This window comes from Eptatretus burgeri, chromosome 7 (genome assembly GCF_056783735.1).
Source record: "Eptatretus burgeri isolate ZD-2024b chromosome 7, Ebu_testis_v1, whole genome shotgun sequence".
NCBI classification, from domain to species: domain Eukaryota; kingdom Metazoa; phylum Chordata; class Myxini; order Myxiniformes; family Myxinidae; genus Eptatretus; species Eptatretus burgeri.
The window spans coordinates 58,457,587-58,474,668 of NC_140967.1; the positions used below are offsets into that span (position 1 = coordinate 58,457,587).

General features: G+C 42.6%; 1 protein-coding gene across 1 annotated transcript in view; it reads right to left on the reverse strand.

Annotated features, from left to right (window-relative positions):
* The window catches only part of DNAH5 (dynein axonemal heavy chain 5), a 254,698-nt gene that overhangs the window by 5,911 nt on the left and 231,705 nt on the right, over positions 1 to 17,082 (reverse strand). The window contains exons 73-77 of the mRNA XM_085890337.1: positions 11,559 to 11,762; positions 11,184 to 11,399; positions 10,467 to 10,679; positions 9,163 to 9,315; positions 7,537 to 7,771 (exon numbers count right to left, since the gene is read on the reverse strand). Of these exons, the coding sequence (XP_085746463.1) occupies positions 7,537 to 7,771; positions 9,163 to 9,315; positions 10,467 to 10,679; positions 11,184 to 11,399; positions 11,559 to 11,762 (1,021 nt within the window). The remainder of the gene's footprint in view (positions 1 to 7,536; positions 7,772 to 9,162; positions 9,316 to 10,466; positions 10,680 to 11,183; positions 11,400 to 11,558; positions 11,763 to 17,082) is intronic.

The following is a 17,082-nucleotide window of genomic DNA, read 5'->3' on the forward strand; positions in this document are numbered from 1 at the left end:
AATTGCCACCAAAAATTAATCAGCTGAGCGCCAGACCATGAACTATATTCCCATGAAGTTTGAAGACGATCCGATCAAAATTACTCAAAAAATAAGGGTTTCGTCGACTCCCCTGATTTGCGACAAAGTGACCTTGACCTTTGACCTTCAAAATTTTATGCGCTGAAAGGGACCTCTATAGGCCTCTGATATGCGAAGTTACAAAAATTTCCAATGATAACTGTGCTCTGCAGAGTGATTTATACGTGATTACAGACCAAAAACAAAAAAACAACAAAAAAAAACATATGAAGGTCAAGGCCAATCGCCACCAAAAATTAATCAGCTGAGCGCCAGACCATGAACTATATTCCCATGAAGTTTGAAGACGATCCGATCAAAATTACTCAAAAAATAAGGGTTTCGTCGACTCCCATGATTTGCAACAAAGTGACCTTGACCTTTGACCTTCAAAATTTTATGTGCTGAAAGGGACCGCTATAGGCCTCTGATATGCGAAGTTACAAAAATTTCCAATGAAAACTGTGCTCTGCAGAGTGATTTATACGTGATTACAGACAAAAACAAAAAAAAAACAACAAAAAAAAAACAACAAAAAAAAAACATATGAAGGTCAAGGCCAATCGCCACCAAAAATTAATCAGCTGAGCGCCAGACCATGAACTATATTCTCATGAAGTTTGAAGACGATCCGCTCAAAATTACTCAAAAAATAAGGGTTTCGTCGACTCCCCTGATTTGCAACAAAGTGACCTTGACCTTCAAAATTTTGTACACTGAAAGGGACCTCTATAGGCCTCTGATATGCGAAGTTACAAAAATTTCCAATGATAACTGCTCTGCAGAATTTTTTATACGCGATTACAGACAAACAAAAAAACAAACAAACAAAAAAAGAAAAAAAAAATACAAGCTGACGAACATATCGTGCAAAAACTTCGTTTTGGTCAGATAAAAACAACAAAAAAAACACATGAAGGTCAAGGCCAATCGCCACCAAAAATTAATCAGCAGAGCGCCAGACCATGAACTATATTCCCATGAAGTTTGAAGACGATCCGATCAAAATTACTCAAAAAATAAGGGTTTCGTCAACTCCCCTGATTTGCGACAAAGTAACCTTGACCTTTGACCTTCAAAATTTTGTGCACTGAAAGGGACCTTTATAGGCCTCTGATATGCGAAGTTACAAAAATTTCCAATGATAACTGTGCTCTGCAAGAGTGATTTATACGTGATTACAGACCAAAACAAAAAAAAACAACAAAAAAAACATATGAAGGTCAAGGCCAATCGCCACCAAAAATTAATCAGCTGAGCGCCAGACCATGAACTATATTATCATGAAGTTTGAAGACGATCCGCTCAAAATTACTCAAAAAATAAGGGTTTCGTCAACTCCCCTGATTTGCGACAAAGTGACCTTGACCTTCAAAATTTTGTGCACTGAAAGGGACCTCTATAGGCCTCTGATATGCGAAGTTACAAAAATTTCCAATGATAACTGTGCTCTGCAGAATTTTTTATACGTGATTACAGACAAACAAAAAAACAAACAAACAAAAAAAGAAAAAAAATACAAGCTGACGAACATATCGTGCAAAAACTTCGTTTTGGTCAGATAAAAACAACAAAAAAAAACAAATGAAGGTCAAGGCCAATCGCCACCAAAAATTAATCAGCAGAGCGCCAGACCATGAACTATATTCCCATGAAGTTTGAAGACGATCTGATCAAAATTACTCAAAAAATAAGGGTTTCGTCGACTCCCCTGATTTGCGACAAAGTGACCTTGACCTTCAAAATTTTGTGCACTGAAAGGGACCTCTATAGGCCTCTGATATGTGAAGTTACAAAAATTTCCAATGATAACTGTGCTCTGCAGAATTTTTTATATGTGATTACAGACAAACAAACAAACAAAAAAAAAACATACATGCTGACTAACATATCTTGCAAAAACTTCGTTTTGGCAAGATAACAATGAATTAGTAACTCGCATTAATGTCGTATGTGAGCGTCCAGTTGTCAGAATAGTGACCTTGTTGTCATTCAAAATGTCTCTCACATGGCAAACAATTTCCAGGAACTCGAACATTGACCTCAAATTTACTTCTAATCACAAAAATAAGGTTAAATATCGATTCCTCGTGCCAAAATTATATGGAAAAGATGTCTCATGTGTAATTTTAAGTTCATTACCTAAAAAATTATATTTTCAGCCCGGTCGATGATGGCCATCTTGTATTTGCGCAAAAATAACAAATTTCCCCATGGTTGCCATCCGGGCAACCAAGCTTAATTTTGTCTATGCATGCCTGTGAACAAGAAACCACCATAAAACCATACACTTTTGAGGGCAACAAGGTTACTTCTCTGGCAAATGGACTATTAACTTCATATTAAATAGTACTCACAGTAGCTGCTTTCACAATTAGAGAGTTCATAGAACACCTTACCCCATGCAGTCTTGAGAAAAAGGACAAGGGAAGGGTCTTTTCAACTCTTGCTTTGCATTTCCAAGCGCAATCTATATTTCCTACGAGCCTCAGTTTTGTCTGAATCTCGATATTCCCCAACGCTGAGAGCACGAGGGGCAAGTTTGATTGGTCGAGATGGCGTGCAAGTCCTGTACTACTAAACAGTAGGTTTTTGGAAGTGCAAACATAGCGATTTGTGTTCCACAGTGTCAAGTATATAATTAATTGAAAAAAAAAATTGTAGGTTTTAAAAACTGTGGGAAACTTCTTTTTTTTCCAGAAGTTTACCACTGTTGATGCCGAGTCTTTCACACCACCTTATTTAACACGTTAAATTAGTTATTTGTGCCTGTTGGTTGTGTCATTTTTGACGTCCCGAAAAAGGACGTTTCCTGTTTGGAATGATTTTCAATTTTGTTTTCACTGCCAGACAGGTAGACAGACTAAAACAATTACCTAACTCCTCTGTGCGCATGCGTGCTCGGGACGAGATTCCGTACAATTTGCCAAGTTCAGAGCCAACGTACTGCTAAACTGCAGGTTCATGTTCCAATTAGTGTTGTGCAGTGTTCAAAATGTATAATTCAATTAAAACAAGCCGTTCTTCGATCATAGACCGACGTCTGTAGACAGACAAAGTGAACCAATTGTTTAACCCCGTGTTGTGCTTCGAGAGTGGGCTAATCACATCAATTATCACGACTGTTGCCAAGTGTGGACATCTGAAAATGTCAGTGGGTGACTGATTACTATTCTTGAATGACGTGCAGACAGTCACAGCTGTTCAAACAATGGGACTGCACAAAGACATACACCTGGTCAATTTGGTATATCCCCTTCTATGATTGCCAGGTTAAAGATAGGGTTAAGAAAAACACATTGTGCAACCAATAACCTGGTCAAGTTTATGGTGTTTCACGCATTCCACTAGATGATCAGTAATCTTTTGTTGCATTTTTGGCACCACACCAAAACCACCAACCACAGCTGAAGCAGATTGTCCTCGCAGATGACCAAAACAGTTATAATTTACGAAAGCTGGTGGTGTGTGGTTTATACCAGCTGGTTTTGCAGTCACGCCAATAATGCGTTTGTTGTGTAGTCTTCAAGCTCATTGAGGAGCTAGAACGCAGAACAGATCAGTACATAAGAGGATGAAAGGAACAGTATAAAGAAATGAGGTGAGGGGGGGGGACACACCAACACACCAACAGCAGGGTTGAGGGACAAAATAGAGGGATGATTGGAAAAATAAAGCATATGGGTAAGCATTAGAGCAAGTGTGTGAAAAAGACACAGGGTGAAAAAGATGGACACAGCTGCAACCTCTTAATCACAGAAGTGGAAGGAAAAACTGGAAACATGGAAAGAGGTGGGCTTAGGGAGGATTAATTGGGCGGGGGGGGGGGATAAAAGAGATCATGATTGTGGGTGAGGGAGAGGGGGGATACAACAATTACGGAACTGACTTTGAGACGAAACAACACAGAAAATAGTCATAAATTATACAGGAATGAAACGAATTCCCAATGGCACCACATACACAGCTCTCGTTCACATGGAACCAGGCCGGATGCTGGAACGGTATTGGCCCGCAGAGTGGCGGAGACAGGCAGCAAGGCGCTCATGGCAGGCGAGATGAGTGCAGGGCACGATAAACGCAGAGACTCAGGAATGCAGGCACAAGATTGGAGTCTTCCTCCTCTCTCATCCCTCTGAATCCAACCCCTCTCAGTCTCGGACTCATCTCATTTTGTTTGAGTTTCTCAGTGCAAACCATGATCCCTCGGGAACATGCCGGCTTGCCCCATCGAAGCGGCCAATCGCACCACTCCACACACCTGTTGGCAGCCGATTACATTCTCCATGAGCACGACTACCAGTGAAGAAGGGTGTTGGCCCCTGTATATGCAGGTGAAGGGCCAATTGAAGCATGCTGTACATGGCACCATTCCCACCAATTGCCCATGTGCATGGGAAACGACACAGAGCCATTCACAGGCTACCATCTAGCAGCCTTGTAGTAGAGGCCTATGAGTCTCCATGAGCTCCACGACGATGCTTATAAACCCAGTCCTGACCCGAATTAGCTTCAGTCGAGGGGGGACACAGGACGAGACACTGCTAACCTGTTTAAGCACTCAATTGGACAAAACCGTCTCCCCAGTGGCGGTGTGAAGGATGACCGCAATAAACAGGCAATTAATACAGGCGTAAGAAGCTATAGCCTTACCACCAATCCAAAACGGGCAACAAGGCCTTATTTCTATGTCTGGCCCTGTCCATTCCCCCAACCCGCAATTTGCACCACATGCACAACTCTCATTATCCTTACCAGCAATCCGAGGCTATTTGGTGACCCCATGAACATAACACTTCAAAACATGGCAATGATCAACGGTTAGTCCAGTATACATGGGATAAACATCCTTGGCACAGCCATTGGAGTCACCATAAGTTATTAGACAGTGTGGAATGAGTTAGATGAATTGTTTTGAGGTCCAGGTGACCAGTCACAGTTTCACAACTAACCCCACAACGCCATGGAGTCTGGCTACAATATTACCGAGCTGACCGGAAATGGCAACTCCAACTTGAGGCACCTGACATGTTTGCCAACAAATTTAGATCCAATATGAAATTGTTCGAGTTTGGCAGACATTTTGCATAAGGCATCATCAGGTATGATCACTTTAGGGGTTGGGTGGGAGCGGATGGTGGTGGAAGGGTGGGGAGGGGGCGGGTGAGTGGGTAGAAGGGTGGGGAGGGGGCGGGTGAGTGGGTAGAAGGGTGGGGAGGGGGAGGGGGTGAGTGGGCAGAAGGGTGGGGAGGGGGTGAGTGGGTAGAAGGGTGGAGAGGGGGTGGGTGAGTGGGTATAAGGGTGGGGAGGGGGGGGTGAGTGGGCAGAAGGGTAGGGAGGGAGGGGGTGAGTGGGTAGAAGGGTGGGGAGGGAGGAAAATTGCATGATATTGCATGAAATCTGTATTGATGGTGACAAAGACATACAAGGAGTGAATTTATAGGAAGAAGATACATTAACACATGCTACATTCTGTTGTAAGACCTTTTGCTGGTGTCATTGGCTCAGATTTAATTCTGATGCAAGATAATGCTGAATGCCGTACTGCCAGCATCATCCTGGAGCACTCGATGCAGGAAATCATGGAAGCTGTGGAGTGGCCAGCAAGAATATCCCAGACCATATCTCATTACACCATTTTTAGGACCTTCGAGGATGCACTTACCAATGTCCTAAGCCTCCGCATTAATATTGGAAACTTGAACTGGCACTGACTGAGGGATAGAACAGGGTCCCACAAAACATCAACTAGCATCTGATCAGAAGCATGTCATTGTGAAACAGAAACGAGAAAAATGAGGAGAGCTCATACTCGATACTGGCATATTTGGTGACTTCTGTTTTAGATACCAACAGCAAAACACACACCACTACACAAGGAAAAGAATTGTTGTTATTGTTGTTGTTGTTATTACTGCTTTATAGTTCCGGACAGTTCTCTCGAACAGGCCTGTGGCACAGAGACAGCTGATTGATCTTAGAGGAGCAACCCAGAGATCCCCTGCATCCAAGATGGTGTACCCCCACCTTTGTGATGCCAGGGCCATGAGAGAGAGAGAGAGAGAGAGAGAGAGAGAGAGAGAGAGAGAGAGAGAGAGAGAGAGAGAGAGAGAGAGAGAGAGAGAGAGAGAGATAGAGATAGAGATAGAGATAGAGATAGAGATAGAGATAGAGATAGAGATAGAGATAGAGATAGAGATAGAGATAGAGATAGAGATAGAGATAGAGATAGATAAAGAAAGAGAGACAGAGACAGACAGACAAAGAAATAAACCAAAAGGTGAACATGTGTGACTTCTTTAAGGTCACACTGAGGTGAACAGAGCTGCTATCCACCAGGAGCGACTCCTTGAGGAATATCTGCCTACGAGAGATTCCGATGAGAATCGTTCTACAGAGTAACCATGAAAAATACGCGTTTGCCTCATAACGTCACCAGATGACGTCATAATGTCTCAAGCTTGACATATCTAGAAAGCACTCATCGAGGTGTTCAATTTGAGGTACTACACGATATGGTTCCTAAAACTTGAAAATTTGACCTTGGGGTCAAATATGTTTGACCTTAGGTGCTAACCATGAAGGTCAAGGCCAATCGCCACCAAAAATTAATCAGCTGAGCGCCAGACCATGAACTATATTCCCATGAAGTTTGAAGACGATCCAATCAAAATTACTCAAAAAATAAGGGTTTCGTCGACTCCCCTAATTTGCGACAAAGTGACCTTGACCTTTGACCTTCAAAATTTTATGCACTGAAAGGGACCTCTATAGGCCTCTGATATGCGAAGTTACAAAAATTTCCAATGATAACTGTGCTCTGCAGAATTTTTTATACGTGATTACAGACAAACAAAAAAAAAACATACAAGCTGACTAACATGTCTTGCAAAAACTTCGTTTTGGCAAGATAATATAGAAAGAGAGACAGGGACAAGAGGGAGTGAGCTGGTCCACAGGGACTAATTGGCACTCTGACCATGACCGCATTGCCTTGATGGATCCTGGCAGCAGGAAAGAGTGGGAAAGATTTGGCCCCTGACTTGCAATGGAGAGGGAGGGGGTGCAATCACTATGAAGAGGCATCCTCAATAGTTGCTGCAGGTATAGTAAAGGTAATTGGTAATCAGAGAGAGCATGAGGTTGTGGTCGGCAACAGATGTTTAAAATCCTGCAGGGAAGACCTCGCAAGAATGAACTTAAAAAGACAGATCCACAGGCGAGAAAAGAGGGATGCGAAATAATGCAAGTAAGAATTAACTTTCGACTTGAGAGGGAACAAGGAAAGGGCTTAGGGCAGATTGTGTGATCTGGAAGGTCAGGGGTCAGGGGGAGGTCAGAGAGGTAAGAGAGCAGGAGGTTTTCCTATTGCTACTTAAGTCACATAGTTCCTGGATTATTCATGGGTGTGAAAAATTACATGGCTGCTTGCTATGGTGTGTAAAAGAGACAAAATGTAGCTTGTACCATCCTTACCACGAGCAGAAGTAGCTGACAGGTGGATAATTGGCATTGGGTCAAAGAGCACCTTTGGATGGGGGTCAATAAGGCCTTTACCCTGCCAATCCCAAGCACCACCCTGAAGGAACAGGCCCTGCACGTACACCCCCGTGTCAGGTGGTTGAACCACATTCTCGCACGTCCACCGTGTCACTTCACTTTGCAAAGAGATGCTGTCCAGCGCCCACCCTTTGTGCGCCCGTGTCATCTCCTGAAAACAAGAATACACGCACTTATTTAAAAGTTGGTAACTATAGTTAGGGTTGGGCTACAAGATGTTACTAAACAGTGAATATCAAAATTGCTCACCATTGAACTCACAATGACGTTAGAAGTGCAAATAACCGTTTTACGCATGATCATTGGTGCAATAATTTTTTTCTTTGAGAATCAGCAGGGACAACACAATTCAGTTGCAAAAACTTTTGGTCCATAAATGAATAACGAACGTTCCTGCAAGTAAACATTACGAAGGCAAAAGGATGCACTTTGCCCCAAGTTCTTCACATTTAACTTAAATTTTCATTGAAGTGTTGCGTATGTCATGGTTTCTTTCATGTGCAGCCTTTTTGGCTACTAGTTGCATCATTGGTTAGGGGTGCAGCTATGCCACTGATGTAGTGCCCCTATTACCAGTACACTGGTGCTCATTTCATCAGCCTCAGAAGGATGACAGGCTGAATCAACCCCCTGGTGTTAATTCAGCAGCCAAGAGGACTCAAATTCAGGACCCTAAGATCCTAAGCCACCACCCTAACCGCTAAGCCAACACCAGGCTGTCCTATGTCATGGTGACATATTCATTTAATTATTTTAGCCAGCATGCAAACAATTCCAAGAACGTTTCTCAAAATCTAGTTTTTCCAACTCAAATACTCTCAAGCGTTAATTATGTTATTAATTAAAAGTTGTGTTAACAACACATCGAGTTCATATAATACGAAGAAAATGAATTTGGGATGTTTCTTGATAAATACGCCCAAATTAATCAGCTTCAAGCATTGCAGGTAATATTCCTTTAATACAATTAAGACTTGAAGGAGATATAATAGTTATCGTTTAAAAAAAAAAAAAACAACAAAACATTTTTTTCTTGAAAGGAAAGTTGAAGTTGGGAATTTAAAAAAGGTTGACGATAGGTGTGATAAAATTATATAGATATTGGAGGGTCAAGGGTGTCTACAAGAGGGAATGTAATGGAACATGAGAAGTAGGAAAGGAGGAGGGAGATGGGAGTGGTGGTGGGGGTAGTCGAGTGGGAGCAGTGGAAACAAACATTTCTGCGACGGTTAGATTTATTCTTGGAAGTTAAAGTACTGAATGAAAAATAAGACCATCCACTTTTTAAACCTACTTTTCTCTTTCAATTGTTCTGCTTTTGCCCTTTCCTCTTTCCCATTCCTCCCCAACCACTTATCCACTCCTTCACACATTTTATAATTTCCTCTCCACCCATTCACATGTTCATCTGACGTTCATGAAGAAGCTATGTGGTCAACTTTACTGTGGCAGTACACTGTTTTTTTTTAATCACTCTTCCCCTTCACCCGTTCCACCACTACCCAATTCCACTACTACCCAATTCCACCACGACCCAATTACCTGCTTCATGGCAGTGAGGAATCCTTGTGGGTTGAAGAATCCGGCAAGCCAAAAGCAGGGAGGCCGCCCGTCGTGGCACCAAGCCTGCAGCTGCCGGTTTCTTTCCAAAAGCTCACTGAACCAGAACCCTAATGTGCTGGAGTCCCAGGAAACCTGTGAAACAAGACAATATAGGCATGAACTGTGAAATCCTGTTCAATCACGAGAGGGATAACTACAGGATGAAAGAAACAATGGTCCTTCTTAAGAGCGACCCTTTTAATCTCTTCACTTAGTTTCTCTCTATCCCACACAACAAAATCAGGTGAGATATATTGGTAATTGGACATTCTCAAAGTATGCACTTCAAAAACAAGAAAAGAAACGATGGTAAAGGTGTAAAATCACAAAAACGTTACGAAAGTTACGTTTCATTTGATAAGTAGTGCAAGCATCGTCTTAGCAGGAAATGGGTTTCACAACAAGGATCCTTGTGCCGCGTGTACGAGCGAAATGACTGGGTCAAGATTACTACGATGGGAATAAATAATGTCTTCATGATGAGAAAAGTAAAGGCCGTCAAAGAAAACTTTCATTCAATGCTAAATTCCCACTTCGATAGTCGTTTTGGGGGAAGTGCTTAAGTGTTTGCAATTGTAAGTTGCTTCGAAGCATGATGGTGGTCGTATGGCAGCTTAGCTGCCCGGGTAGCCATCATTTCTTGAAGGGGATGACTTGGGTAGGTGACAAGAACAAGCTGATTCGAAGTTGGTTCAGGTGTGGAGGCAGATCTGGCCCATGAGTGGGATACAAAACATAAACTGCTCAGCCTGGTGGTGGTACGTGCTCCACTAAGCGACGTTCTCGTTAACCTTCCGATTTTCCACCGACCCAAGTCGATCCTCCAACTAACCACATTCACGACTTCCAACATCATTTACACTACAAGTGGAGTTGCCTCCTAACGTAAATCAAACTTCCATTTAATCCTTGTTTAGTCTTGCTCACATTGAGCTCGTGAAAGATGTTGAATTTGCTTAACTGCACTTTCCAGCCTTCTCTATTCTTTATCTCCTGCTCCACAATATTAATCTCTCATAAATCTGCTCATGTCCAACACATGTGCTGATACGATTGCAAGCACGATCTCAAGGTTATCTTTGATAGAGATAATAGTAAAGATCCAACTCTCCATCAATGAATCATTCTATCTCCCAGTCACATTTTCTTGGAGATTTACGACAAGCCAAACCAACTGATGCTGAAATATCAATTCAATGAAGTCACATCAGCAATTTATTTTCTCAAGTATTTGATTACTGTACCTGGGTCCATTGGAGTGGCACGTGGCCATCAAACATGGCCTGCAGTGCATCACACAGTGCTTCACTCATGACAGTAGTTCCAGCAATTGAAAGATGCATCTCGAGAAGGGTGTTTCGCACCAGTGACAGCAGTTGTTGCATCCTCTCCACCTCCTGCTTTAAGAAAATATTCATTGGACACAGAGGCCCCATCACCTGGAGCTGTTGATACACCTGTCAGAAGATAGATGAAGTTGAGAATACACCCTGGCATAAAATTGTGTTAAATTCCGCGTGTGTACATACACGTGCACACACACACACACACACACACACACACACACACACACACACACACACACACACACACACACACACACACACACACACACACCTCATGGAAGAACATAGTGAGAGTGGAACAATGAGGAACAGATGGACAATGGATTTATAAACAACTGAATGAATAAAATATCAGCAGGTAGAAGTGAAAGATTTGTTTGAAGAGGTTGGGTCAGTTATAACAGATAGAAGATTATGGAAGATCACTTGAGAATACAGTTGGGCGCCACCATGAATCACTGGAGAGAATAGTGAGTTTGGACAGACACAGGAAGACGACCCCACAAACAGGACAAAAAGAGAACACAAAACTGGAAGTGAGTATGAGGAAAGATAAAAGACCTTGATGGAATTTATAAGAAAGAAAACGAAAATTGACAAGCTTGAGAGACTCACTTCTTGTTGAACAAAATCCTCTGGAAGTTTGCAAAGCATATCTTTGGCAAGCACATCAACAATGCTCTCTCGTGTTTCTCCCCCACTGTCTGCACTCTCTTTTGGCTGGATTGACAGCAGAATGTCCAATACACCTTGTGCCAGCTCACTTTGGTACGTGATGTCTGCATTCGGGTGAAGTCCAAATACTTCTGGAGATTCGGAAGCAGGCATGCTCTGGAGAAAATAAATAAAAAGCTCCATGTTTGTGATGATTTACACTTCCTTTTGTGAGGAGGTTCCAAACAACAGAAAAGCCAAATTATGAGGGTTACTTTCAGAGTTACAAATGTGCAAAACATAAACCTAATGTGTAGTTCCACCGTTATAACATACCTGTATATGTTGCCGAAATTCATCCACACCACTGCACTGTGGAATACTGTAACCTTTGTAGAAGCAAAATCCACGAGAAAACATCTGCTCATTAAAACAAGCTCGTACAAATGTCTTGAGCAAACGCTTGTCAAAGTCGTCAGTGACACCACCCCCATAGTGTATTTCTCCAATCATGTACTGCACGGTGGTCCAAGAAACCCCCTGCATGTCAGACAATTTGCATGTTGTTTGGAACCAAAAAAATGACAACATGGCACAATGTTATCTTCTTCTATCTATAGTTCTATACTAATAAATGTCAATGTTTGTGTGTGTGTGTGTGTGTGTGTGTGTGTGTGTGTGTGTGTGTGTGTGTGTGTGTGTGTGTGTGTGTGTGTCCTCCATAACTCCAAAACCATAAAACCTAGCAGCCTGAAACTTTGCATGCAAACTAAGAAAACTCCACGGAAGTGCATGAATGAAAATTGGGTGTTTGGGTTAATTAAAACACCCCTTTTCAAGATAATTAATGGCTTTATTCAATAATTATATCCTTCATCAGGTAATCCTCGGCCACCTCACTCTCTGGAGTCTTAAGGCGTTTCCTAGGTAACCTCGCCGGGTCTGAAGCCGCCATGTTTTTTGGACTGCTCAACCATGCCTCGACTTGGAACAGGCCGCAATGATTTCTTGACAAATAAATTTTTCTTTCACTTTCCTCACTCATATTATCGAATGCCTGTTCATCATAGCTATGAATCTCTCTATACATCACTTTTATAAGTACTCTTGTCTTTAAATTATGAGCTTGGAGCGATTTCATGAATTATATGATACAATTTTCCACGATCTACTCTCACGGACGAATTAAAGTGAATCATTATTTCGGTTTTAAGGATAGGATATTGTCCGGACTAAACAAGTGTCTAAATCTGTTGTGAAATCCGATAATTTAAAGAAATAACGAGCTTATAACTAAGCCGATATACCTCTTTACTTTAGCAAGCTTGGCTACGTTTCCTCCTTCTCCAGATATACACAAAAAAATGTGAAATTTCCAAAGCATAAAACATCTTTTTCCACTGTTGGAGTATTATATTGTGTGAACAAAAAAATTAGGAACGTAACAAAATTATCAGCTTTGTTGAGCTGTATGATTTAATGCATTCACTGGCAGACCTCGCGCCCTATCCTCCAGAGGGACTGCCTATCCATCGCATCTGCCAGATGTGTCTATATTTTTGGAGGTTTTGCGAGGTGCTCTACAGGGAATCAAAGCAAATCTGGTGAAAAACAAACATTTTAAAAAACAAGTCATAATGTTTGCATGGACCCTGAACTGATGTTCCACCTGAGACGTTCACAGACGATCAGGGAAGATGGATTATCTGTAATGCTGATATCACAGGCCACAAGGCTATGTTCCGTCCTTCTCCATTGATACACAAAATGCGACATTTCCAAAGCATTAAACTTATCTTTTTCTTCTGTTTGGAGAATTGTATTGAGTGAACAAAAAAAGTTTAGGAACGTGCCAAAATTAACTCGCAACATTGAGATATATGATTTAATGCATTCACTGTGAGACCTCGTGCTCTGTTCCCCAGAGTGACTGCTATCCATAGCGTGAAGACTGGCTTTAAAGTGAAAGGGATCCTATATGATATGCAGCTATAGCCGGGCCAACTGTTCCTTATCAACCATTTAATTGGAGTGCTTGCATGCGTGGTTAAGCCACTTGCCGAATGACTAACAGTCGATAGCGGAACCATGCTAGGTCCTTCTGAGCAAATTGGTCACTCACTGCGGACGCTTTTGCCCGCCATGTCATTCAGAGCGAGTGGTTAATGCTCCGTCACCCAGAGCGAATGGTTCGTACTCCGTCACCCTGAGCGAGTGGTTCATGCTCCGTCACCCTGAGCAATTGGTTCATGCTCCGTCACCCTGATCGAGTGGTTCGTGCTCCGTCACCCTAAGCAAATGGTTCATGCTCTGTCACCCTGAGTGAATAGCTCGTGCTCCATCACCCTGAGCGAATAGTTCGTGCTCCGTCACCCTGAGCGAATAATTCGTGCTCCGTCCCCCTGAGCGAGCGGTTCCTGCTCCATCAACCTGAGTGAGTGGTTCGTGCTCCGTCACGCTGAGTGAGTGGTTCATGCTCCATCACCCTGAGCGAGTACTTCACGCTCCGTCACCTTGAGCGAGTGGTTCGTGCTCCATTTACCTGAGGAAGTGGTTCATGCTCATTCACCCTGAGTGAGTGGTCCATGCTCTGTCAACCCAAGCGAGTGGTTCATGCTCCACCACCCTGAGTGAGTGTTTCGTGCTCCGTCACCCTGAGTGAGTGTTTTGTGCTCCATCGCCCTGAGTGAGTGGTTCGTTGTTTTTGTGTTTGTGTTTCCGGGGCATGAACATGGCTGGTTTCGTATCTGGGTTGGGCATGATGAGGTGTTGGTTGTGTGAGTGATGGGGTTCTCGGGTGTTGTGTAAATGTGGATGTGGTGTTTGGGATTGAGTGTTGTTTGTTGCTCACCTTATCTAGCCATTTTCACCATTCAGTTTCCGCCGTTTGCATTAGAGGTGTGTGTTGTGTGGGTATGTCCACCATCTCCCCAGTTAGACCACTCTCCCGGATCTTCACGTGTCACGCTTCCAATATCAACCTGTGTCATTTGTTAGATGTAGTGTCTTGGACACGGGTCCCATCAAAGTCAAATGTATGGCCACATTGCAGGCAGTGACGTGCTATTGGTGACTGGGTCATTTTTCCAAGCCTAATTGCTCTAGCATGTTCATCGAGTCGTTGTTTCAAATTCCTTCCAGTTTCACCAATGTCGAATTGGTCACAGTCTCTGCATGATGAATGAAAACTACTCCAGATTTATCACCAGTTGGTATTGGGGCCTTAAGTTTTGAGATGACATTACGGATGGTGCGTAGAGGCTTGTAAGTTATGCCAATCCGTGCACCACGTACTCTTCTGCCAATCCTTTCTGAAAGGCCCGGGTAGTATGGCAGTACACAGTGCCCAAGTGTGTCTTGCTCCTTCCGTTCTGTCCTTTTTGGTTCTTCCAAGGTGGGGAGTATCCCCTTGTTATACCCATTTTTGAGCAGGACTCCTCTAACTAATCTGATTTCTTTAATTGCCTCAGCTTTGAAAGATGACAGCTTCCATGCCCGAGCTGCTAAGATCTGTGCTTCACTGTGTTTGTGGGAGATTGGGTTGCAGGAGTTAAAATCCAGTAACCTGCTGGTGTGGGTTGGTTTCCTATAAACCGAGGTCTTTTGGAAGCCATCAGGCTTACGGTCAACCTCCACATCCAAAAATGCCAATTTGCTTTCTTTTTCAATTTCCATTGTGAAGTTAATGCTGTGGAATACCCGGCCAAGTTGTCCCAGTAGGTGGTCTACCATGTTTGTACCCACAATGACGAAGGTGTCATCTACATATCTGTTCCAGTACCGTGGGAACCAATACTCATGAGACTCAAATATCTTTTGTTCGAGTTCCTCCATCACCAAATTAGCTACAACAGCAGAGACCGGTGAACCCATAGCTGTGCCAAATGTTTGTGCCGACAAATAGGTGTTCACCCACACACATACAACAACAGATCAGGTGTAAATAAAAACAACAAAGAGCAGAGCACCCCTTCAATGATGTGATTTGACATTTGTTTTGCTTTTGCAAAATAAAATTTTAAAAAGCACTCCTCCATCTGACCTCGAGCACCAGCATGTGACCGGAAATGAGCGGCTGTGTTGAAATAGAAACCAGACATGTGCTGAGGCTCGGGGTCTATTGTGCCTGATGAAGCTGGTGAAACGTTGCCCTGAGACCGGATCGACTCTTGCTTTTTTGCTCAAATTAGCAGAGTCAATCGAGTTTTTAGTTTTGTTTGGAAGCGCTTTCTTGTTCTTTAAAAATGTGTTATCCCAACCGCCCCAATCTTATACATATATATATACATACATATATATATATATATATATATATATATATATATATATATATATACATATATATATATATATATATATATATATATATATATATATATATATATATAAAAATATGAATGTCGAAGTGACGGGTAGATAATGAAAACACATCTCACAAAGTTAAATAAAGTGATGTCGTCGGAATATAAAGTTGCACAACATTTTCAGCTGGCGAGGCACCACCCAAGGGACCCGCCCGCCATTGTGCAACTTGGTTGATGTCAGATGTGTACGCTGTTTTATATGCGCAGATGTACACAATGTTGAAGTGATGAGTCGTATAATGGAAGAACAAAAAGGGGAAATGTCATGAAGAATAAAATTTCACATTTTCAGCAAGCCAGCCACCGCCTGTTTCACCTCAGATCAACACGTGGCCAACAACGCACGCAAGTGGTCCCTGAACTTTGTTCAAGTCGATTGATACACAGTGACAGTGCGAATATTGTAGAGCTTTCGCCAAGTGGCTTAAGCACTCCAACGAAATGGTTGACAAGAAATGGCTCGCTTGGCATGCGATTAGCAATCACCGAACCAACATATTAAACATACACTTCCCAGACTCCGGGGACGCCCGAAATGTCAAATATGTCCGAATTGGACAAATTAACACTTTTTTAGGAGTCGGAACTGCTTGTAAGTTCGATTCTGGAGCTTAAATTTTGTAACTCAGCTTAGTTTAAGAGACTCTCGAGGTTATGGCATGTGCAAAAATGAAATAGTCATGAACGCTGCCGTCTCCAGGCATTTATAATCATAAGTACCCAGCGATTCATAGCTATGATGAACAGGCATTCGATAATATGAGTGAGGAAAGTTAAAAAAAAAAAAACTTTATAATTTTGAAATTGTTGCGGCCTGTTCCAAGTCATGGCATGTTTGAGCAGGCCAAAAAACATGGCGGCTTCAGACCCCAGTGAAGTTACCTAGGATACGCCTTAAGATCCCATAGAGAGCAGTGACCGAGGATGCACCTGATGAAGGATATAATTAAATAAGGCTGTTAATTATCCTCAAAACTGGTGTTTTAAATAACCCAAACACCCAATTTTCAGTCATGCATTTCCTTGGAGTTTTCTTTGTATGAATGCAATGGCTCAAGCTGCGAGGTTTCATGGTTTTGGAGTTATGGAGGACACACACACACACACACACACACACACACACACACACACACACACACACACACACACACACACACACACACACACACACACACACACACACACACAGCTATTTATTAGTGAAGATACACGGATACATAAAATGTTTCCTTAACATTTGTAAAGCAAAATTAGAAGGTCGTTAAATGACCATTCAATGAAGCCCTCATTAAACATCCCCTGAGTGATATAATCACAATATCGGCAGAAAAATGTTCAGGTCAGGTCAGGTCAGGTATGGGAGCATGTGCCAGAACAACGCGTCGCTGCGTCCACTTTCCACCGGTACTCCAGGGGCCTCTGTCTGGCGTTCCCCCAGCAGGTGCCCGGCCCATCCCCATCTCCTTGAGATGCTGGTCAACCTGCTGCAACCACGA